This window comes from Trichosurus vulpecula, chromosome 5, assembly GCF_011100635.1.
Source record: "Trichosurus vulpecula isolate mTriVul1 chromosome 5, mTriVul1.pri, whole genome shotgun sequence".
Lineage (NCBI taxonomy): Eukaryota > Metazoa > Chordata > Mammalia > Diprotodontia > Phalangeridae > Trichosurus > Trichosurus vulpecula.
In genome coordinates this window covers 276,107,884-276,132,196 of record NC_050577.1, presented here as the reverse complement: position 1 = coordinate 276,132,196, position 24,313 = coordinate 276,107,884, and the positions used below count along the sequence as shown (strand labels likewise).

The following is a 24,313-nucleotide window of genomic DNA, read 5'->3' as shown; positions in this document are numbered from 1 at the left end:
TTTTGGAGCACTTATTTAATCAAGTGCCCTTGATGAGTCTGGCCTTTGTTTCTTTGATTAAATTAGGAGTCTTTGATGACCTCCTTGCCTCAAGGGAAAGCCTGGTTTACATGGGTTTTAGTGACATGTTTTTGATTCCAGAGGCTTTTAGGCCACGTGGGTTTGAGTCCCAGGTTTGTGATGCTTTTAGGTCATGTGGGTTTGAGTTGCACATTGTGGCGCCCTTTGACCCTGAACAAGATATATAAACCCAGAGGTTGGCGTTCTCCCTTGGGGCTCTCACTCACTGGAAGAGTGACTTGGAACTCTGGGCAGCCATTTTAAGAGCCCCCGGCTTGTAAATCCAGATGTCGATGCTTTCCTGGTAACTATGAATTGTAATTTGGTCTGTTTATATTGTGTGTGTTTGTAATTTGTTTGTATTTGCTCTGAAGTTCAGGTTGCTGGCTTTTCTTCCTGAACTAAGTGAGTTATATTTGTATGTTGGATTAAAGTAAGATTGTTAACCCCTTAATGTTGCTTTCCTTAGTAAAGGAGATCAAAGAACCTGTGTTAGCGACCTTCTGTGCGCTGGTTGCTGTTGGTTTTACACAACCACAGTAGCTGCTAGAAGATTGTTGCTACACCCCCACAAGAGAAATTTTATTTTCAACTTTTCCTTGAAGAGGTGGAACACTTATGGACATGTAAGGCTGTATATGCAATCTGACATGGTTCGTCTATCAGTTGGCTTTGCTAAAGTGATTTTGTTGTTTAATCTGTGTTACAAGAAAATGGCCATGGTGTAATAAAACTCATTAAAAACATCATAAAAGTAGTAAGAATATTCATACTCTCATGCATTTCCCTGTTAGAGGCAATGTTCTATTTCAGTCAAAAAGTCCCTTCTCCTACTTTGGAGGAATTCTTGCCGTCTATCGTGCTGATGATACCAAATATGTTTGTCTACTTTGTCATAGTTGTTCCAGACCTATACTGAATCGTTGAAATATATATTGTGGGCCAAGGCTGTAATCCATCTGTAATTAGTAGCACCCAACTTAGAAACTAATTAGAATATAGAGCAACGGCTTATTGTCTATTCATTCATATCTAGAACTATGCTCTGAACATCATCTCAACCCTTTTGTGGTGATAGTATGTTTGACTCCAAAACTCCAATCTATGAAGAGACTACATGTCTAACTCTGGAATTCTTAACTGGTAAATCCCTGTCTCGTTTGATCCTCACAGTAATTCTGAAAGGTAGGCACCGTTATTTCCTCCATTTTACGGATGGGGAAAATGGAAGTTTAAGTGCTTTGCTTATGGTCAAACAGCATCTGAAGCTGGATCCGAATGCAAGTCTTCAGAACTCTAGGCCCAGCACTCTATCCACTCACTGCACCATCTAGCTGCTTACTATCAAGAGAGAGACAAAATGTCCAAGACTAAGGAGTCTTTCTTTGATAGTCCTGTTGTCTGTTGTACTCTGCCCTGGTCAGACCTCATCTGAAACATAATGTTTAGTTTTAGAGACAGCATCTTACTTAGGGAGGATTCACTAAACTAAAGACCAGTTGTAAGCTGGAAGGGCTCTAATCTTGAGATCGTGCTGTCTGAGAATCCATTGAAGGAACTGAGAATTTTAACTTGGATAAAATGAATCTTTAGTGATAGCTGTTACCAATTTTTTGAATGGGTGACTTATGGATCTTAGTCCTTAGAATTGTTCTAGACCTAGAGGGCAGAACCATACAATGGCAGATACAGATGTAAGGCAGAATTAATCTAGATAGAAAGAATTTTTTTCCTAATAATTAGGGCCACTCCAAAGTAAAGAAGGCTCCATTTGGGAGGCAGTGGATTACTCCTCAGTGGAGGTCATTAAGCAACGGCTAGATGGCCACTCATTCAGTATGTTGTGGAGATGATTCCTTAAAAAAATTATAATGGGATAGTTTGTTGGAATTGAGTTAGAGAAAGCAAATCAGAACAATACATGGACAATATGCAACACACAATAAAAATTAAAGAAATTTAAAACTTGCTTAAAGCAAAATATTTGAGGGAAAAAATTAAAATGAAGAGGGAAAAAATTAAAATGATAAAAAACTTCACTATTTCATGATTACAGCCTGTACTTTGTACCTAAATAAAACAAGTTACTGAACTCCTAATGAAATACAGATTCATGTTAATAGATTCCTGTAAAGTGAATTTAGGGGATTGGATACATTTTCTAAAAATCTTGCATGGAGAAGTGGGTGACTAATCCCTGAAGGCAGACTAAGAAAAGGAAATGGGGATGAGAAATTAACTATGAAACACTTTTTTTCCAGGTTAAAAAAAAGATTCTTGGCACCATTTGCTTTCCAGTTCCATCCAGCTCTGGAATTCTGAGATTCTGAGAATGAGAGAAAGAGGTCCAACATGTAGAGGAGTTTGCTAAGCATGGGAATGGCAAGGTAGGGATGGGAGGTGGAGTTCCAGAGGAAACAGAATAAGAAGACAAAAAAGGATAGGGCCTGGGGAGATCCAAGGATGAGGTCAATGGGGCTGAGCCTTCCCCTTTCTTCCCACCTCATTTTATTTACCTCTAATTTTATTTTGTACTACCACAAAGTGCCTACCAAGTATTATTTCATAATTATTTGTTTATATATCCAAGTCCCTTCTGGACTATCATCTCCGTAAGAGTAGGGACCATGTCTGACACAAACTTGTATCTCCCACAGAATTTATCACAGGTGCTGCACACAGTAGGAACTTAGTAAATGCTTGTTAAATTGCATTTAAAATTTTCCTGAAGGAACAACCCCTTTGGGTTCCTAGAACAGCTACTTTTAGTCTCTCAAATGTTCTTGTACCTGGGGCTAATTTGCCCAGGTACTAACAATGACTACTTAAAATAGTAGTTGGCATCCTCCTTTCTTTTACTATATGGAAAAACTTCCAGTTCTCTTCATCATACTACCCCCTTGGCCTTCATAAGCCAAAGAGTAAGTTTGTGAGTGTTTTATGTAACACTTTCCAGAGGAAGGGGGAGTCCTAATCCTGGGCAACTTTAGTCAAACATATTTGTAAAGTAGTGGAGTTTTGCCAAGCTACATAGACTGATAGAAATATTCTTTAAAGGATCCTTTTGCCCAGATCGTCTGCTCACCAGGGAACATTGTGATTTCATAGGTCTTGAGTAGGCAGCCATCAAGAGTGGGCATCCTGGCCAGATGACTGAGACTGACATTCTTGGACTGGTTTTATCTCTCTAACAGTCTCTGCCATGCATTTCTTCTCTGTGGGAGTGTGAGGTACCCTGTCAGCAGGCTATTGAAAGCAGGAATTGACTACAGGAGGCCCAGGACAGGAATGAAGAATAAAGAGAAGTTGAGAAACAGATGAGATTTTGCAGGTGCAAATGCATATACCCCTGCCAGTTTCTTTCCCATTGAATTGTTTATTGGCTTTCCCTTGGGAACATTTACCAGGCTGAAGTTCTTCCTATTTGAACTGGCAGCCTACCATTCTTCTGCTATTCCTTGTAGAGAAGCAGATATTGAGAGCATTTGGTTGGGCTGCTTGTGGTGTTGAGGAACTGCACAATGAAGGCTGAGCTGAGACAGATACCAGAGAGCTAAGGTGGCTGGGGGGTAGAAACAAGACCAAACGTTAAGGCAGATCAGCCACCAGAAACAGAAGTGGTGCAGCGCTGGGCTGGCAGCTGCCGTGAAACTCTAGCTGCTGGTGAAATTGGACTAGGACAGTGATCCTACCACATGGTAATTCCCCGCCCCAATCTTTCTCTGTTTGTTGAACTATTCCCAGGGGATTCCAAACAACTTCTTCTCCAGTCCTTTTCCCATTGTTTCCAGAAGTGACAGGGGTGATCAGGAGGATCTGGGGTGCGGGTGCAGGGGGAAGCAATGGGGCTGAGTGTTATTTAGAATACTTCTTATTCATAGGCAGGATGAAGGACTGGATAGAGACCTGGCCTACAGTTATCGTTGAGGAAGATTTATGTTCAAGTCTCCCCTCTGACATCTGTTGGTTATAGGTCCCTAAACAAGTAATTTGACCTTTCAATGCCAATCCCCGCCACCAGGAAATTCTCTAAGGCTACAAATTACAGAGCAGATGAAGAGAAGTTTTTCATCAGAAGTTACCTATGCCAAAGAAATCACAGATCTGGTTTAAAAAAAAAGTTCATTTTCTTTTCACTGTAAAATATGTGTGGCCACAGTGTCGTTTGTCTATATGATATAAGTATACTGCACCGAAGGGGTGCGGAGGATAGATTGCTAGGCTTGGAGTCAGGAAGACTTACCTTCCTGAATTCAAATCTGACCTCAGATACTTACTAGCTGTGTGACCCTGGACAAGATACTTAACCCTATCTGCCTCAGTTTCCTCATCTGTAAAATGAGCTGGAGAAGGAAATGGCAAATGACTCCAGTATCTTTGCCAAGAAAACCCCAAATTGCATCATAAAGAGTCAGACAAGACTGAACAACTTCCCAGGGTTGTTGGTTTTTCTTTTTTTGTACACTTTTAAAAATTTTACACTTAAATACAAAATGAGAAAAGAAAAAAAAAATTGCCATGTACACAGCAGACTATAAGAGAAGATTCAATATAAAACAAATTTCCACTTCAAGAAAACCCATATAATAAATACCACACACTATTTTCAAAGTTGCCCAGCTTTTCCTTGCTTCCTTGTTGATTTTCTTTTGTTCTCTTCTGTGTACTTTTTGCTTTATTTTTTTCCCCTCTCCCCTCCCCTTCCCCCTCCTACAATTGAGTGGAGATATATAGATATAGATACATATATGCATATATATAGATATCTATAAACATAGACATATATACACTCATACACGTATATGTAAGACCGTACATGCTCATTTCCTCCCATCATCCGGTTCTCTGAAGGTAGAGAGCATCTTCCTTCATAAAGTCCAAGTCTTTCCATGTTTTTCTAGATCAGCCGACTAATCATTGCACAGAAATGTTCCTCTCTGGATTCAAATAGCATCTTCCTTCATAGGATCTTTGAGGTAATTTGGGTATTTTAAACCAAGTCATAAACTTGGTTGCTCAAAGTTGTTCTTGAAATAATACTGCTGTTACTGTATACCAGGTTCTCTTGGTTTTGCCCACTTTGCTGTTATTATTTTGTGGAGGTCTCTCCATGGGTGGAGGTCTCTAAAATCACTGAGCTCCTCATTTCTTATAGCAGAGTAACATATATGTGTATATATATATATATATATGTGTGTGTGTGTGTGTGTGTGTGTGTGTATGTATGTGTGTGTGTGTGTGTGTGTATATATATATATATATGTGTGTGTGTGTGTATGTATGTATGTGTGTGTATATATATATATATATATATATATACATATATCACAATTTGTTTAGCCATTCCCTAATTTCCAGGTATCCCCGCAATTCCCAGTTCTTTGCCACCACAAAGAAAGCTGTTATAAATATTTTACAACATTTAGGTTCTTCTCCTTTTTCCCCAATCCTCTTGGGAAACAGATCGAATAGCGATATGGCTGGGTCCAAGGGTGTAGGCAGTTTAATAACTCTTTGGGCATAATTCCAATCTCTCTCCAAAATGGTTGGATCAGCTCAGGGATGAACAATGAATTAAGGTCCTCCTTCTTCCACACCCAGGGTTGTTGTAAGGATAAAATGAAATAATTGCTTTGCAAACCTTAAAGCACTATATAAATGTTAGCTGCTGTTATTATTAAATAGGTAAGTACAGTCATTAGCCGTCAGCAACTTATCTATCCTAAACACTTACTATGATGCATAAAGCCTTGCTCTGGACATTTGGAAGGAGCCGGAGGATAAATCTAGATATTAAGTGTGGTTTAGTGGAATTCAATTCGACACACACTTAGGCACCTACTACGTGCAAGACACCGGGGATACGAGAAACAAAACAATCACTGTCCTCAGAGTTCTACTGGCTTAAACAGTCTCAACTGCAATTCCAATTCTACCACTAACTGCGTGAGTTTGGGCAAGTGATGGCCCCTGAGCTTTACTTTTTCCGTATGTAAAATAAGGTCGGATGTCTATGGTCTTTCCTCCAGCCCCAATGTTCCAACTGGGTTTAGTGGGGAAGAAGGGGGACGGGGAGAAGGGACAGGATCTGGAGAGTTGAAGAGAGATTATTCTGCATGGCCCTTGGACAGTAGAGGTCCCTTAAGTCAACCCTCACATTTTCCAGATAACAGTAACCATTGTGTTATAACTGCGTTAATTATTGTCATGGCTGGCATTTACATGGAGCTTACTATGGGTCCCGTACTGTGCTGAGAGCCTTCCAATTATCTCATCTGATTCTCACAAACAACCCAGGGAGGTGGGTGATATTATTATCCCCGTTTTTGCAAAGCAGTACCTGCCTTTCTCAAGGCCACACACCAGAGCCAGAATTCAAACCCAGGTCCTCTGGGAGCGAATCCAATGTGTTTTCCGTTGCACCCGGAGAAACAGCTAGAGATCCCAGGGTAAGGGGGGGAAATGAAGCTCTCCCTAATCACTGTGGATGGATAGATTAGATTGTTAAATGCGTGCTAATGTGCCAAGCATTCTGCCGAATTAAAGCTGTCTCCATGAGTAGTGAGGTGCCCATCACGGAAGGGGATCCAGCGGAGCCTGGATGCTGTAAGAAAATCAGTGACTTCGGTCCCAGGGGCGCTGCAGAGGCAGGGAGGGAGAGAGGCAGGAACCAGGGGACTCTGCGCCAGGTATTGTGCCAAATTTAAACTGCCCAAAGCGGAAGAGATTGTCCGGAGAGGTACTGAGGTCCCCGTCACTGAAAGGCTTCCAGCGGAGCTTGGATGCTGTAAAAGGAATATACGACTTCGGTCCCGGAGGCTGTAGAGAGAGCGAAGAAGGGAGGGAGGCAGGAGTGGGGAGGCAAGAGGAGGCGGCAGGAGGGAGGAGCCTCACACCCGAGTCCAGCCCGGAGGTCCGCCCAGGCGGCTGCGCGGCCGGAGGCGGTGGGCGTGGCCACGGACGGGCTGCCAGTCTGTCATTCTGGAGCTCTGTTCGCGCGCTTCCCGCACGAGCCAGCATCCTGGGCGGGGGCGGGGGCGGGGCTGAGAGGGAGAGGGGGGAGGAGTGGAGGCGTGACTCGCTGAAGCCGCCTCTGCTCCGGCACTGAAAGGGTGCTCACCCCGCTGGTCCCACCCTCCTGCCCACGGTCCAGCCAATCAGAGAGGCTTTTACTGGCGGGTGGGCCGGGCCGGCCCAGCTGCTCGGAGGCTCTGGCATGGTAACGTCCCCGTGCGGGGGTGGGGGGTGGGGGGGGTTGGGCCGGTCCCACAGCGCCCCCTGCGGCCCGGGTCGGCGGTGGGGGCTGGGGGGAGAGGGACTGGGGGGCCGCAAAGTCCCGAAGGCCTACCTGAGGGGAGAGGCTGGGCTGGGGACGAGGAGACATCGGGGTGGGACGGGGGAGGGGCGGCAGTGGGGCTCGGGGGAGAGGGAGGAGAGGAGAGAGAGTAGGGGTGGGGGCGGCCTGTGGGGAGGGGAGAGGAAGGGGGGGGTCAACAAAAGGGGGAGAGAGACTGGAAAAGTGGGGCTGGGGGATGCGTGAGGCAAAAATAGAGAAGGAAATACGGGGAGTCACAGGTTATTTTCCCCCTCCCCTCCCCCATTCTCCCCCCCCATTCTTCTCCCTTTTCTTCTTCCCCTCTCCCCTCTTCCTTCCTCCACTCCTCCCCTTCCTCCCTTTCCTTCTCCCTCCCCCCTTTTCCCTTGGCCCCCTTTCCCAGCCCTTCAGGGGCTGGGGTTCCCCTAGGATCCCCTCCCCATTCTTCCCCAGTCTTTGCCTGCTTGACTGTTTTCCCTCCCGCGGGGGAGGCCCCGATATGGGCACCCCTGAGCAGGGGGTGAAAAGTCAAGAAAATGGGAGAGGGTGAAGACAGGGAAGCCAAGGAGAAGGGGACCAGAAACCAAGGTAGAGGTTTGAGGATGCAGAGGAGGCCTTCGGACCGAGCCTTGAGAAGAGTCACTGGAGGGAAAGAAGAGACTTAGAGGTGGGGGTGGGAGCGACGAAGCCAGCCAAGATGGTTCAGGTGATGGAGGAGGAGAGAGGAATGGGGATGGAGAGGGGAGGGGAACACCCCCACCCCTCTTCTTTTAGTGGAAAAGGAAGCGATCGGAGTGGCCGGGTTTTAGCCAGAAATGGATGAAACTGGAGGAGGGGGAGTCAGTCAGCAAGCGTTGATCAAGAGCCTTCTCTGTGTTAGGTGTTGGGGATAGGAAGAAAGGTAGAACCAGTTCTTATCTAATGGGACAAACAACCATGTGCAAATAAGATATATAGAAGTAGGTCAGATCAATTGAAGATAATCTCAGGGGGAAAGTACTGTTGTTAAGAGAGACCTGGAAAAGCTGCTTAAAGGAGGTAGTATTTTATTTGGGACTTGTAGGAAGCCAGGAGGGAGAGAATTCCAGGCATGAGGCTCAACTTGTGAAATGCAGTGTCTTAGGCATACATCAAGGAGACCAGTGTCACTGGATCACAGAGTATATGGAGGGGGAAAAGGTGTAAGATACTAGACCAGGTTAGGAAGGGCTTTAAAAGTCCAACAGGATTTTCTATTTGATCCTGGAGGTAATAGGGAGCCAGTGGAGTTTGTTAAGTTGGGGGGAGGGGGTAATGCGATCAGACTTGGGCTTTAGGAACAACCTTGATAGCTGAGTGGAGAACAGCCTAGAATGGGAAGAGACTTAGAACTAGGTAAAAGTGGAGAGCCACAGTGCAGTTGACTTTGGAGTCCTGAAGCTTTCATTCTGCCTCCTTTTGAAGCAGCTATTTATTTGTGAGACTTTCAGTCCCTCAAATCTCCATCTTCTACTGTCCATCCAGAAAGATGGCAGAGTAGGAGCAGAGGGACCCAGAAACCTTCTAGTCTGGCCCTTATTACCTGTCTGCTTGAATAAGACTCTTGAGTTCTTTCTAGGTCCACTGGGATTTCAAGATTGGCTTTCCCTCAGGGTCATAGGAGTAAGATGGGGAGCATGGGCAGGTATGGGGGGAATTGGCCTTGTAAGAAATACCATCTGTGGCATGACTCTATTGGAGTTCCCTCCATCAATTTACTTTCTCCCTCCTGTTCCTTCATTTTTTGGAGTCCCCACCTTTGCCCCTTAGCAGTGGGTTTTTGATGAATTTGTTGTCTTGAAGGTGTTCCTGACAGCTTCCCCTGTAAACACATTATTGGAGATGGGTGACGCTCAACTGTCCTTTCTCCTCACCCTTACCCAAGATCTATTTGATGGAAACCCCAGCATTTTTTATTCTAGCTCAATAACTGTCTCACCTAGTATGGTTCAATATAACTTCCTATCAGACTGCCACTCATGAGTGTAACTTCTACAGTACTTAGAAGTTAGAAAGTAGAAGGGACACGTAGGATATATGGTTTGGGAAAATGTGAAACGCAGAGAGAACTCTGAAAATTTTGCTGAAATTTGCTATATATACTCCCACATTCAGGGAGGTGTCCAAAACAAGCCTTGGCTAACATCAGCCCCTAGTACTTAGTAGGCATTTCATAAATGCTTGTTGAATGCCCTATGCAGAAGTTTTTATCTTGATTGTCCAAGACAATATGCCATATTTGATCTCAAAATAACTTTTCCCAACCAACCATATATTTTATTGTTACTATCTCCTACTACCTTGGCCAGTCAGTATGCCCAGATAATTTTAACAAATACAAATGTGCATGTTTTTTAAAAGTGTGTCTAAGAAAACAACTTTTGAAAGTTTAAATTTATGAAACTCTAAATCGGGGTTTTTTCTTCACCTTACAAAAGGATTCACTTAGATAATGACTTTTCCTGGTGCATTTAAAGGTATGCCTTGATTTTTTTTTTTAATTCCGTTTTAGAAAAAAGGACACATCCTTTGTGTAAAGCGGAGGGATATATATGTGTATATACATATACGTATGCATACATGTATTTGCCATCCTTTGTATAAAATGATACTGTTGATAGTGGTTAGTGTTTGTGAACACATCATTAAACAGATTAATTTTTATGTTCTGACGTATACCCCTCCATCCCCAGAACACATTCCTTCCCTTTCTAATCCCATTAATGGATGGTTGTGTTTCAGGACCTCTTCTGAATTACCTATCCCCAGGTCGGCACTGCTGCAACCAAATATCCTAGGCCGTGAAAAATAATTAGGAAAGCAAAGTTGTCACATTATACGTGTGTGTGTGTGTGTTATTTTATGTGTGTTTATGTACATATATAGCTCACACTGTATTCCTTAATCAAATGCAAAGACTTGTGAATTATTTCTTTTGTTTAATCTGTGCCTCTGCTGCCCTCCATTAGTCCAGATAATGGAATGTTGACCACGGATACCACAGTGCTAATAAGGCTTATCTGTGTTTATTTCCCAGGGAGTCCTCATTTTGGCAGCCTGGAATGAGGTCTCTGGATAATGGAAATCCATAAGTAATCCATCTTTCTCACCTAACCTATTGCTTCCCCCTCTTTCTCCAACCCTGCCTTTCCTTAGAGCTGTTTGCAAGAAGCCATGTAGACAGGAATGACTGCCCATTTTCTCCTGGCCCTCTTCTCAATGATGAGGGAAGAATGGAAAATGGATGGAAATAAATGGGGCTGAAAATTTTATATGTTGGTGCCCCAGCCCCATAGATAAGGAGAGTGGGACCGCGTCATTCTAGGCTCTCCATCAAAGATGGGATTGTTCAGATCCTGAGGGAACTTGCTATCCAACAGAGATGGGGCAGAATTTTAAGTATTCATTGAGCGCTTATCTATAGGCCCTATTTGTGGGATTAAAAAGAACCTAAGAATTTGTATCTTCTAGAAATTTTTCTGTTGGAAGAGACATACATGTGAAGTAACTAGGGACCAATTACAAAGCAACATATAAAGTACAAAAATACCACAATATAGTATGTACTAAGTGAATATAGGAATGGGGATGAAATGGAACTATTGGGAAAAAGAAGCCTTGGGAAGAGGTAAGTTTTAATTTGGGTTTCAAAGGAAGTGACGGAGCTGTGAGGAGCAATAATACAGAGGGAGGATTTATGGAGTTGTTATGGGTAGATATATGGGCATATATAGTTATATAAATAGTAAATACAATATATTCATATATGTATCTATGATTTCATTGGCGTAGGGAGATCTTGGTAAGAAAGTGCTTCTACTAATGCAGATCAGCACCTTCTCTTCAATTTATAGTCTAGAGAGTTAACCTGGGACACAGAGAATTTAAGTGACTAGCCCAAGTTCACGCAGCCAGTAGGTATCAGAGGCAGTACTTGAACCAACATCTTCCTGACTCCAAGGCCCAGCAACTAACTACCTCTACTAACTACACCCTCTTATGGAAGGCATTAGCTAGTCACTATAATTCTTAAGCAGGGAAGTTATTGGGCCCTTTCTAACAATTGGAACTGTCCAAAGTAGTGAATTTAATATCACTGAATGCCTTCAAGTGGATGTTGAATGACCCCCTTATTAGCAAAGATTCCTGTTGGAATTGGTAGAATTTTCTACCACTTCCTTTGGTAGAAAAGATTCCTGTTCCATTATAGATGACTTCTGTGATCCTGTTTTATCAAGGACAGATAGCCCTTCCATCTGCAGCCCCCAACTCTGTGTTCCCCTGGCCATTACTGCCCCCTGATATAGTCTTCCTATGACACTGTCTTGCCCATTAGGGACAGGAAGGGAGATGCTGGTGTATTTATAGGGAGTGGTGGGGTAGGATGGAGCCGATAACAAGCGCTGTGTCTAAAGTTTGTGATTTTCCCTTTCCCATTGTTGCTTTGGGAGGAAGAAAGATGATAAGGAAATCTAGATACTTAATAAAGGGATGAAGTTAGGACATGGGGATAAGCAGTGTCCAGGACACAGGACAAAGGTGGCTAAGCTTTCCTTTTCTAGTCTTTTCTCCCACTTTAGATTTCAGGGGTAGGGCTGGCACAACATCTGAATTAGTTAGGGATAGAGGAGCAGATGGCGTACTAGAGTGAAAAATAGAGCACTGTTTCCCATCGGCTAGCTACTTGAGGGAAAAGGAGTACTGAAGACTTGTCTCAAAGAGGGCATCTGAATGTCTTAGTGAAGTAATTAAGAGTGCCCTAACACCCTCCTAAATTATGAGGGGTCTGCTAAGATTGAGAGTTCAAAAGGAAGAATTGGCAGGTGCTAGGGTTAAGGAGAAGGACCTGGGTGGATTCAGAAAAGATCACACAGCGGTATAACAGGAAAGTCTAAAGAGGAGAATCTTCAGGTCTTTCCACAGTTTGGTAGGTCCTTGCCTGAGACTGAGCCCCAATATGCTGAAGAACCTCGAAAGATGAAAGCCTTTGGACAAGGGTAGACCAAAGTTGAGACTAGAGTGAAGATATTTTTAGTGGGGGCTACATTCCCCTAGGAAATGGGTCAGAGGAAAGCAGGTTTAGTGGGAGGGCCTGCATTTTGATATCAGGAAACATTTTCCAATACTGAGTGGTCAGTTTGTGAAAATGGGAACTTGGGCAGCATCAGGGGCTTCTTGGGCTGTCTGGACCCTCAGTTCTGCCCTGGAACCACGTCAACCCCTGACCTCAACTTCTTTCCCACTCCTCCCATAAACAGGCCCTAAGGTGGGGGTACAAAGCCTTACACCTGTGTTCCTTCAGTTTGTTATTAACACCACCCCCCTGTGGCTTTTGATGTGGTGGAAACTGTTGGTTTGAAAGTTGTATTGGTATAGCACTTTCAACATGGCTCTGGGAGAAATGAGGCTAGTTTGAGAAGAAAGTATCACTATATATCAGCTTGGGGTAGGAAAGGAGGTTTGACTTGGAGTCCATCCTCCCCAAATTGTTATGCTCCTCCTTCACCCCCTTTTTGCCTGATTTCTGAACCCCATCTCTGTACCTATCCTAGGTCCTATGACCATTTTTTTCTCCCTCAACAGTCGGTTCCCGATTCTGGCCCCAGGCCCTTGGCAACACCTGCCCCTTTCCCACCGGGGCCCCCCATGATGCCACCACCCTTCGTAAGTTTAATGTCTTTCCCTGTGGATGGCCCTTCCCGTCTTCAGCCCCCAACTCTGTGTTCCCCTGACCATTGGTGCCTCCTGGGCATGGTTTTCCTATAGCATCATTCCGCCCCTTGGCCCAGGGACAAGAAGGGGAGGGTCCTGGTGTGTTTATGGGAGATAAAGCTGGTGACAAGTTCTATGTCTAAAATATGGGTGATTTTTCCCCTTCTAAGTGAGGTACTACAGGTGGGGGGCAGGGAAGGAAAGGTGAGGAAGAAGTCCCTCATTTGATATGGGGACATGGTTGGGCTGTAAGGGTGAACAGGACTAAGGGCATACAGGAGCAAGAAGGGAGCTGAGCTTTCCTTTCTTTTCTCTCATTTTCCTTATATTTTGGCATATCATCTGAATTGTCATGAATCAGGCCTGAGGGTATGGGAGGTAGGCAGATGATTAGGGGAAGCTGGGTACCACTTCTTGTCTCCATTTCTCAGGGGGACTGTTTGGGGAAGAGGATCTTAGAAAGAAGACCACCCCTATGACTTCGTTTTCCCCATCCAGTTTCATTTCACTTCCCCATGCTTCCTAAGAGGCTTCAGTGTTTATTAGATAAGGGTTTTGGAATTCTAGGCCTAGTCCTAGAGCATGACTTAGAGCCTTTTACTCTAGCGAGATCTCATGTCAATCCCATAGTTCCCCTTTATGGGTCACAGTCATTGTTGGTGACCTTCCAGGCCAGGGAAAGGGAGGGTACTACCTACTATGTATCATCCACAAGTATTCTGAGTTTGGGGTTGGCATCCAGGCTCCTGCCTGCCTCACCTGACTCTAGAGGTGGGAGTAGGTAGTCATGTCTAGGATAATACCTCCTCTGCTCAGTGCCCTTTCCCCTCATTTCCAGATGCCCCCTCCAGGGATCCCTCCGCCCTTCCCCCCAATGGGGCTGCCTCCCATGAACCAGAGACCACCTGCCATCCCTCCCATCCCCCCTGGCATGATGCCCCCGATGCTACCACCAATGGGGGGGCCACCACCAATTACACAGGTAATACTCCTCTCCTTTCATCCTACGGAACTACAAATAGGTGTTCTTAGGCCCGTCAGTTTACCTGAAGGTGGGGATGAGAATGGGGGGAAAGGCAGAAAGAACTTCAGTTGAAATTATATGGGCTTGGCCTAAATCTAGTAGAAATTAGACATTGAGTCTAATGGAAATTGAACATACCCAGTCTCTTGGAATTTTCTCTGTGGGGTTTTTGTGGGGCTCTTTCTGGGGAAACTTTAAGGGTATAGACAGCAGACACTGGTATTCTCTAGGGAACACTGGAAAACAAAAGCATCTTGGGAATTGGGAAGGGGTGGGGCACACTCGTGCAGCTTTTACTGCTGAATGATTGATTAGAACTGTCAGCTTGGGCTGAGAGTCCAAGGACCAAGACTTCCTGTGCCAAATGCTCTAAGTGATGGCCTGTCTCCCTGCCCCCCCTGCCTCATTTGGGACCCAGTCCATGTCCATCCTGACATCTGTGGCTGGTTCTTGCCTTGTTTGTGCTCAGATACCAGGGATGGTACCACCCATGATGCCAGGGATGCTGATGCCCGCGGTGCCGGTCACTGCAGCGGTAAGCGTTGGGGGGCCCCCTAGGCATCTGAGCTTTGTCCTGCAGCCTTTTGGGTCTGACTGAAAGCAAGGGGTAATTCCCCTCACCCTCTCTCTTCACTTTACCTCTCTTACTTTCTCTGTTCACATCCTCATCCATCAACTTTCCCTCTCAGTCACCTCATGTATGCTTACGAACTGCAGATTTAGTTGCATAAATTCCCCATCACCCTGAAGTCACATACATTTTCTTCTGCTCTCCTATTTCACTAGATGTGCATATATACATAATGCACATTGCTTTTCACATTCACAAACACCCACTTGGATACACGCTAATGCCATTGAAGGAGGCGGCATTGTCAAACTGCATCCTACTCATTCTTTTGGTGCCTATCAGTGCCAATAGGAAATCAAGTTGCCAGGGCAGGATGCGGGGTTTGTGTCTGCCAGTGAGGGAAATGAGACACGGGATTTGATTGTTCAAAGCATTTCCACCCAAGGAAAGAGAAGAAAGAAGCATCTGTGGGATTTGCCCCTGGTATCCCAAGGTTCCAGCTATTGGGGGTGGAGGGAACCGGTTAAGAAGTACAAACACTTAAAAGCCAAGACACCTGGGTCCTGGCCTGGCCTGCTTCCCCTTCCCCCAGGACCTAGGGTCCTGGGGACCACTGGGCTTGGCCCCGACCCTTCCCCCTCTTTCTTCGGCAGACGGCCCCAGGTGTGGACACCGCCAGCTGTGAGTCTTCTGGGGGCTTGGCCCCCCCAGGCTCGGAGGTTGGGGGCTTAGGGGGAGGGGGACGGTGGTCTGGAACCTGCCGTGGATCATGCCTGTTGGGGTACCAGGGAATTTGGGGTGTTGACTGGGCCAGGGTGGGCATCGGTAGGGGTGGGAAGATGGGGGACCAGGTATCTGGGGGGTATTGGGCCAGGGTTGGAACTTGGCCTTAGATATTTTTTTCAATTTCTTTTCCAGCTGTCGTGGCTGGAGCAGACCCTACGGTGAGTGCACCATGAAGGATTGAAGGAGAGAAGCCTGAGAGCAAAGGAGTGGGGAGAGGTGGGCATTGGGAGGAGAGCCTGAAAAATCTTTCTCTGCTTCCTAGAGAGTTTTGTGGAGTGAACATGTGGCTCCTGATGGGCGAATCTACTACTACAATGCAGATGACAAGCAGTCTGTGTGGGAGAAGCCCAGCGTCCTCAAGTCCAAAGCTGAGGTGAAGGAGCTTTGAGTCCTTGGCTGCCACCACAGCCCTGACCCCTCCATATCTGTGATCTTCATGCTTGTCTCAACTTTTGTTTTAATCTCCTTGACCCATTTGTATGTGTGACACACCATTATGACTGGATAGCTTTAGCTCTCTGAACACATATTCCTTCTTTTCCTTGAGCATGCATATTATGGACCCAAGTCTTCAGTGTAGCCACTAATTGGGTAGGAAGTCTGCTCTCTGAACCTGGCTCGCCTTTTAATAATCACTCATGTTTCCACTCTGATGGTTCCCTTAACATCCTTTAAAGAGTACCACCCCCTACGTTTTCTGATGCATACCTCATCCCTGAATTCCTACCATACTCCTACAGTTGCTGTTGTCTCAGTGCCCCTGGAAAGAGTACAAGTCAGACACTGGCAAACCCTACTACTACAACAACCAGAGTAAGGAGTCCCGGTGGACCCGGCCTAAGGACCTGGATGAACTGGAGGGTGAGGGGTCTGAGGGGCAGGGTGGGGGCTGGGTTGGGGGCTCTGGTGTAGGGGGCACCAGGAGCCCCTGCCCTCTCTGTGCTCTGACCCACACACTCTCTTCCCTAATTGCAGCTTTGGTCAAACAGGAGGCTGCAGGGTGAGTGAGGCCACCTATCCTCAGGGCCAGTGGGCTTGGTGGGAGCCTTGGGTATGAAGTATTGAATGAGCCCCCCACCTCTTATTATATATGTGGAGAGAGCTCCCTTTATCACTTCAGGACAGTCCATTTTCAGCCCTTGGTCTTGCCCATGGTAGAAGGATCACCCTAGTCCTTAACCTCATGCCTATCTTGTACCCCTGCTCTACTATCTGCTGGGGTCATTGCAGGAAGCAGCAGCCACAGCCACAGCCACAGCCTGAGCCACCTCCTGCTACTCCTGGACCGGCCCCAGTCCCTTCAGGCCTCATCGAACCTGAGCCAGGTGGGCATGAAGACTGTGAACTGTCAGAACCTACCCAGCCTCTGGATCAGGGGCTTCTGCATCAGGAGGAAAGCACAAGCAGGTAAACTAGCAACACTTCAGTCAGCTATATCTAGTCCCCTGAGGCATATCTGCCATCCTCTACCTTCTTCTGTGTGTCCAGCATCCTCAACCTTGGTGCCTCTGCCAGGGATCTAGAACAGTACCTGGATCCCAGGGTATGCCCTGGAGGAGGGGAGCAGGATACCCAGAGGCTGGAGGGTAGGGGTATGATGAGGGTATTTGGGCTGAATCCTATCTGGTTCCCAGTGCTGCTAGGCGGCAGGAGGAGGAAGAGCCAAAGCTCGAGCCAGAGAGGTCAAGCTTCAGCTGGAGCAACCGAGAAAAGGCAAAGCAGGCATTCAAGGAATTGCTAAGGGACAAGGTACTACAACTCTGTATGAGAAGATTTCTCAGCTAAGGGCTAGGGAGAATTTGTGAAAGTTTACAACCCTTAATCACCCACCTTCTCAATTCCAGGCTGTCCCCTCCAATGCTTCATGGGAACAAGCCATGAAGATGGTGGTCACTGACCCTCGCTACAGGTAGGGCTTGGGGAGGGGGAGTCAAGACATCCCCTAAACCCTATCTGTGGGAACAAGAGGGCTGGGGAAACTTGGAGAGATGCTCGTTCCCTTCAGGGATTGGAATGGGCAAGAGTCAGGAAGGTAATAGCCTGGGATGGGCAGGAGAGGGGATAAAAGAAGACTGAGACACCCAGGAGATGTGGGTGATAAAAAGGAAATATTCAGAGATGGGAGGTAGGATTATGGGGACTAAGGGGATTGGACCTGGCAAAGGCTTATCACCACTGAAATGAATGGGCATCCCTACCCTCAGTACCTCAGCCCTCCACGTGTCCCCTTCCCCTCATGGCCCCTGCTACTGGATGATTTCATACCTACTATTGGGTCAATTGCTAGTGCTTCCTGAGTTGCAAGTTGCAATGCAGGTGGTTTGGGCTGACTTACCCAAACCCTGTATTCTCCATCCCAGTGCTCTGCCAAAACTAAGTGAGAAAAAACAGGCATTCAATGCCTACAAAGCACAGCGGGAGAAAGAAGAAAAGGAAGAGGCCCGTCTGAGGGCCAAAGAGGCCAAGCAGACCCTTCAGCACTTTCTGGAACAGCATGACCGTATGACCTCTACCACCCGATACCGGTGAGGGTCCAGGGGTGCAAAGCTGGGGCATTCCCAGGGGATGAACTGTATCTAGATCGTACTGTTTCAGAGGGACAGTGCCTTCTGCCATCTTAATTCTACCTGCATAACTCTAGGCGAGCTGAGCAAACGTTTGGGGAACTGGAAGTTTGGGCTGTAGTACCTGAGCGGGACCGTAAGGAAATATATGATGATGTCCTCTTCTTCCTTGCCAAGAAGGAGAAGGTAACATTTATCAGCTGAGATCCTTCCAACACCTTTTCATTCTAGTTTTTCTAGTCCTTCTCCAGTCCTCTTCTAGGTCTCGACTCAAAAGTAATGGCTGCTCATTTGTATTATATTTTGCATAGGCCATAAGTGTGTTTTGGACAGCCTCCAGCCCATGTATCTCATAGTATCCACCAAAGCCTTTTTAGTTTCCATCCTTTGTGGTCCCAAGCAGAGCATGCTATCCATCTTGGGAAAATAAATTGTTGGTCTCTATCCCTATGTCTCCTGGCCCCCAACCCACCCATCTGTCCATCTAGGGTTTCCCATTTCCTCTCTCCTAGACATATTTTCTAATGGTTCCCTCCTCTTTCACCATCTTAGGAGCAGGCTAAACAACTGCGTCGCCGCAATATCCAGGCTCTAAAGAGCATCCTGGATGGAATGAGCAGTGTCAGCTTCCAAACTACTTGGTCCCAAGCTCAACAGCACCTCATGGACAACCCCAGCTTTGCCCAGGACCACCAGCTGCAGAGTGAGCCCAGGGCCTCGACACCCCTACATGCCCCTCCCCCTTCCCCAAGGACCTCCTGGGACCCCTGGAATCCACCTGGCCCTCTTTCCCTTGAACCTCTTATATTTATCTTGGACTTCTCAGGAGCCCCTAATGTCCTGCACTTCCTGGGACTCCCAGCACCCTCCATATCCCTAGTGCCCTCAGACCCTCTGAGATTCCCCTGTACTTGCCTGGACTCCAGGGCTCCCAAATTCTTTCCAAGATACCCTGGGACATCCTTCTCCCTTCCATGGAGATTCACTATGGCCCTGAAGGCAATGTGGCCTAGTAGGAAGAGCCTTAGGTTGGGACATTCAAGAATACTTGAATGATGATGATTTTTGTAGCTCAGATGAATATAATCTTAACTTGGCTTAACAATATGGACCCTATTAGCCACACCTAATACAAACTGCTGTTGGCAAATATCCTGATGATATGACAAGTACCACATTCTGGAGTGGCAAAGCCTTAAACCAGTTCCATAAAAACATCCTACTAATTTATGTGAAGCCCCTTCAGTCACTGCTATTACTGTTTTGCTCCAGCCCCTCTTACAGGGTCAAATACCTGGACTTTTTTTCATGTATGAACAGTTCCTTTCCACCCCAATGGCCTTTCCCCCCAGACCCTTCCCTGTTGTCACTGCCACCTCTTGGGGTCTCACTTTTCCCCACCCTGGGTGCCCTTGGGAAACAGTGGGGATAGCATCCTTGTAGTACTGGGGGTGCTGGGTTCTAAGAGGGTGCCCTCTACCTCCCTGCAATGTCTGCTGAGCCTGCTCCCTGCGGGCAGACATGGACAAGGAGGATGCGCTGATCTGCTTTGAGGAGCATATCCGAGCACTGGAGCGAGAGGAAGAGGAAGAGCGTGAACGGGCACGACTTCGGGAGAGGCGCCAGCATCGCAAGAACCGAGAAGCCTTCCAGGTAGCCCTCTTGGCCTCACGATGGGCATGGACCCTACATCTGACCCCTGGGAACCTTCAAGCTACTGCTTTGCTTCTTGCTCTGCTCCTTCTGCTCTTTGGATCCCCCTGTACCCCCAACTTTGTTCTTGCTGTTTCAGCTTCTCTAGAAGCAGAGGCCCACATAAGCACCAAAGACCATGGGCTTAGAACAAGGGGAGCACTTTATAGGCAGTGGGAGTCTTTGATGGGCTGTTGGTAATCTCCGGGTGGCAAGGTGGGGGATGTGCTTACAGGGAGCTGGTGGGGGTGTGTGAGGTTCAGACAGGTTTCAAATTTCCTTCCCTCTCTACCTCTGCATTTCACCCTCTAGGTATCCTCTCTCTACCTGTTTTCCCATCTTTCTCCCCTTACCTCCTCTTATCTATCTCCATTTCTCTCTCAATCTCCTCATCTCTCTCTGTCTCTGTCCCTGTCCCCATAACTGGCCTTTCCCTGCTCAGACCTTCCTGGACGAGCTGCACGAGACAGGGCAGCTGCACTCCATGTCTACCTGGATGGAGCTGTACCCAGCGGTCAGCACCGATGCCCGCTTTGCCAACATGCTGGGCCAGCCGGGTAAGGCAGCCGGGCTTTCCCTCCCCGGCTCCCTGCCCCTGACCGGTTCTCTGCACCACCTCTCCCTTGCCCTGCCCTTAACTTCATTCCCTAGACCTCAGGAAGGTGCCACCAGCCGGGCCCCCTCCCCCCTCCCTGCCTCCTCTGCAGGCTCCACTCCTCTGGATCTCTTCAAGTTTTATGTAGAGGATCTGAAGGCCAGATTCCATGATGAGAAGAAAATCATTAAGGACATCCTTAAGGTAAGAGGGACCTGGGAATGTGTTAGAGCTGACCCAATTCTAACTTACCAAGTAAATTGTAAACTAATAATGCTTTAAGGGATCCTTCTTGGGGGTACTTTTTTTTAGCAGGGGTGCAAAGCCTTAAGACAAAGGAATAAAGCTCTTAATGTGGAGTTTCAGGAATTGGGCAGAGGAGGTATTTTGAGGGGGAAAGGGCCCTTCTCAGCAGTCTTTGGCCAACTTTGGACCAGCATATCAGCCTAGTTTTTAATTCCATGCCCTCTGTCTACCTAACCGATAGGATCGGGGTTTCAGTGTGGAAGTGAACACAGCCTTTGAGGACTTTGCACATGTTATCAGCTTTGACAAGAGGGCTGCTGCACTGGACGCTGGCAATATCAAGCTGACCTTCAACAGCGTGAGGGGGCAGGGTTGGGGTAGGGGCAAAATGGGGGCCAAGGACAGGACAGTTGAAGTTAATTAGGTTGTGAAAGATGAAATGAGAAAGAGTTGTTTTCTCGGGGCAAGGCTGGGGCACAACTGTCAAATACTTTCTAGTCCTCTTCCTTCCTATTGCCCATTCTCATATACTCATCTTTGAGGCAGCTGCATTTCAGGGCTTGTGGTTCCCAGTAGCTTGAGCGAGTGGGAGGAGCCCAGATTCCCAGAGGTGAGCCCAGGCCCCTCATGAGTTGTGATAGATGGGAAAGGAGACCCTGCCTTATACCTCTTACACCTTTTCCCACCCCCTACTTTTGTTGCCCCTCCTTTTTCTTCCCCCAAATGATGCTTCTGCGTGCCCCTCCAGGCTTTGCCTGGCTAGGAATCTTAAGTGACCCTATTCGGTATCTTTTACACCTTCAGCTCCTAGAGAAAGCAGAGGCCCGAGAGCGGGAGAGGGAGAAGGAGGAAGCACGGAGACTTCGGCGTAGGGAAGCTGCCTTTCGGAGCATGCTGAGGCAAGCTGCCCCTGCCCTGGAGCCTGGCACTGGCTGGGAGGAGGTGAGGAAGCTAACTGGACACCAGACTTTCCATGAGGTTATATCACATGACTTCCAAGATGCCTCCTTGTTTCAAAGATATCGATTCGGTCTCCAGCCCCTTATTCACGTTTTCTGCCTCCACCAATCTTTGCTTGATCTTGAATCTCTGCGCTCTCATCTATATGCTTGGCTCTGTTATTTCCTCCAACAAGGTCCGAGAGCGCTTCGTGTGTGACTCTGCCTTTGAACAGATCACTCTGGAGTCAGAGCGGATACGCCTCTTCCGAGAGTTCTTACAGGTGAGGGCAGCGAAAAGCATTGCCTGTGTTGTCTTTCTCTGGTTCTCCGGCTCTGCCCTTACCCCTGACCTTGCCAAGGCTAATCTGAGTAACTTCTTATCCTCAAAGCCTTTCAGGGAACTAGACGGGGAGATGGGTGGGTAGGTGCTGTAAGTGAATGAGAACATGTCCTAAGGCTGAAAGGTCATTGTGACACAGAGGAGAGGTATTTCTCGAGCTTCTCTCTTCCTCCTTCTCCATCAGAGTGAATACCAGCACTTTCACATCAAAGGCAGAAAACACGGCAAAAAGGGCAAGAAACATCATCGAAAGCGATCGCATTCACCCTCGGTGAGTTATTGGAAAACGTGTGGGACGAGGCAAAAACTCAGCGGGTGGGATAGGGATTGTTTAGAAAGTAGGACAAATATTCTTATTTGTCTACCACCCTTCTCCTTTCCCGCTTCAGGTTTTCTGAGGGCCTTTTCCTTCCCTTCTCTCTCTCCAGGGCTCTGAATCTGAAGAGGATGAGCAACTACCCCTTCTTCGGCCCTCCAAACGAAGAAAATGGAATCCCTCTGAGTCAGGCTCTGAACCCTCATCTTCACTCGATTCAGCTGAGAGTGGGGGTGGCCCTCTTGGGGGCCGGGGCTCTCCCTCCAGCCGCCCCCCTCTTGGAGCAGGCAAAGTCACTTAATAGAGCCTATTGTGGGGGAGTAGAGAACCCTAGGAATAGCTGTATGAAATAAAAGGGGGAATAAAAAAGATGTTTGTCAGTGGAAGAGAAAGCTGAAGGAGGGAACCAATGACAGGGTTCCATGCTGTGGAATTCATTCAGGGGAGAAGGCTCACTGTTTTTTTAGATCCCCTGAGGGTAGAACACTTTGTAAACCTTAAAACACTATATGAATGTGAGTTTGTTATTATTGACGGTTGGAAAGGGAGGATGGGCCAAGACTGCATAGGACAATCTGAGGTTAGAAGGCAGAAGGAACTTTACTACTATATATGGGTGAAACAAATGAAGAAATGGGACTGAGAGGCCTCACTAGAGACATTTTAGGGTTAGAAGGACCCATCTCTGGAATGGCTGTAGGAACATTCTTCCTGGAGGCAGGGAGAAGGATGAGATGGCCCTAAGAGAGGTTGGGGATACTGAGCCACCCTCTTCCAAACCTAGATCATGGCTTCCGGAAGTCTAAGAAGCCGAAGAAGAAAGGCAAGAAGAAGAGGCACAAGTCGGTAAATGGGGAAGGGGGACTGCAGGCTCAGGGGCAGTGGTTCTCAGTAGTAAATCCTTTGTGCCTCTGGCTCCTCCCCCTGGAGCCAGACCACCTTTCCTGCCCTAGACTCAGTTTCTGTGTCTTCTCTTTGGGCTTCCCTTCATTCCTGCCCTTCACTAGGAACTGAGCAATTAATGTGGTGTGGTCTTACAGAACAGTCCCGAGAGTGAAATAGAGCGAGAGAAAGAGAAAGGAAGCAAGGAGATGGAAGAGAAAGAACGAGAACGGGACAAAGAGAGGGAGGCCCGGAGGCCAGAGCCCCGGAATCGGTCCCCTGGCCTTGGACTTAAGAAAGAGAAGGTGAGGGGGCAGGGATCCCCCATCAGGGCTCTCTGCGTTTTTACCATCGTACCATGCGGTGCTTTCTCTGCTTGTGGTCAGCTTGTGCCCTAACAGCTTAGGGTCACCAGTCAGTCAGTGCCTTTGCCCTTACAGACAGGCTGGGACACATCAGAGAGTGAGCTGAGTGAAGGGGAACTGGAACGGCGCCGCCGGACACTTCTGCAGCAGCTGGATGATCAGCAGTGACCCTGATACTCACTGTCCCCTTGTGGGACTGTGTGAAGCCTGTGTTCCTAGTACCACCCTTGTTAGCCAAGCTCCCGAGCCCAGGATTCCTTCCTCAGTCTGGTCAATGCCCATCGTCCCTAAAGCACCCTGTTCCTGTTTGGCAAAACCCCTCCAGAGACCAGCATCAGCACTATAAGGTTGCCCCAGCTGCTCTTCAGAAGTCCCCCCGCCCCTTATCATCTTGGACATCCAGTATAGTCCCTGGCATCACCCCTACTCCCTTGTCCAGGCCTGATGGGGTTAGGCAGCGCCAATATGACAGGAGGTACGGTAGGGGGGAGTTGTGCCACTACTACTTGTCATTACCTCTTTCCCTAGGAAGGGTTATTGTGTGAGAGAATTGCAGTCTGCCAATGGGCACTGAGCCAGTTGGGAAGGGGGGGAGGAGGGAGACATTCTAGGCGATTCAAAATAGCTCTCTACCCCTTACCCCTCCTACCCTGGCCCAATGGCGCTACCTCTTCCTCTCTCCAACCTGGGAACTCAGTGTTTTTTTTAATGATTAATAATGATAATATTTATAACATGGCTACAGACTCCTGTCTTTAAATGGTTAAGGCGGGGTGGCAGGGGAGAGGAAGAGAGGGTTTGGTCAATAAGTCTAGAATGTGACCTACAGACTCAAGGATGCTATACCATCTAAAGCCAGCAGGGGGGAGTATTGCATCATGGACCA

General features: G+C 47.3%; 1 protein-coding gene across 3 annotated transcripts; it reads left to right on the top strand.

Moving 5' to 3' along the window:
- The first annotated feature begins 7,099 nt into the window (after positions 1-7,099).
- On the top strand, positions 7,100-24,166 carry PRPF40B (pre-mRNA processing factor 40 homolog B). 3 transcript variants are annotated; one of them, XM_036759785.1, is made up of 26 exons: positions 7,100-7,279; positions 12,977-13,057; positions 13,944-14,087; positions 14,599-14,664; positions 15,354-15,381; positions 15,619-15,644; positions 15,749-15,859; positions 16,227-16,299; positions 16,462-16,486; positions 16,717-16,893; positions 17,121-17,235; positions 17,331-17,395; positions 17,847-18,011; positions 18,128-18,236; positions 18,603-18,753; positions 19,570-19,703; positions 20,185-20,299; positions 20,450-20,541; positions 20,825-20,941; positions 21,388-21,525; positions 21,719-21,805; positions 22,049-22,135; positions 22,293-22,467; positions 22,965-23,026; positions 23,221-23,367; positions 23,503-24,166. In XM_036759785.1, exons 1-26 carry the CDS (start codon positions 7,277-7,279, stop codon positions 23,593-23,595), a joined length of 2,586 nt encoding a protein of 861 aa, XP_036615680.1. In that variant the 5' UTR covers positions 7,100-7,276; the 3' UTR covers positions 23,596-24,166. The 3 variants fall into 3 exon arrangements, with proteins under 3 accessions (XP_036615680.1, XP_036615679.1, XP_036615681.1); XM_036759784.1 differs by having other exon boundaries at positions 7,238-7,279; positions 16,227-16,347; XM_036759786.1 differs by lacking the exon at positions 7,100-7,279 and adding an exon at positions 9,852-10,485 and having other exon boundaries at positions 16,227-16,347; positions 23,503-23,595.
- Positions 24,167-24,313: the final 147 nt, after the last annotated feature.

Excerpts from the sequence above, each read along its gene's own strand:
- PRPF40B (XM_036759784.1), top strand. Across the intron at positions 18,012-18,127 it reads ACCTCTACCACCCGATACCG|GCGAGCTGAGCAAACGTTTG; the intron begins GTGAGGGTCCAG and ends GCATAACTCTAG. Across the intron at positions 23,368-23,502 it reads TTGGACTTAAGAAAGAGAAG|ACAGGCTGGGACACATCAGA; the intron begins GTGAGGGGGCAG and ends TTGCCCTTACAG.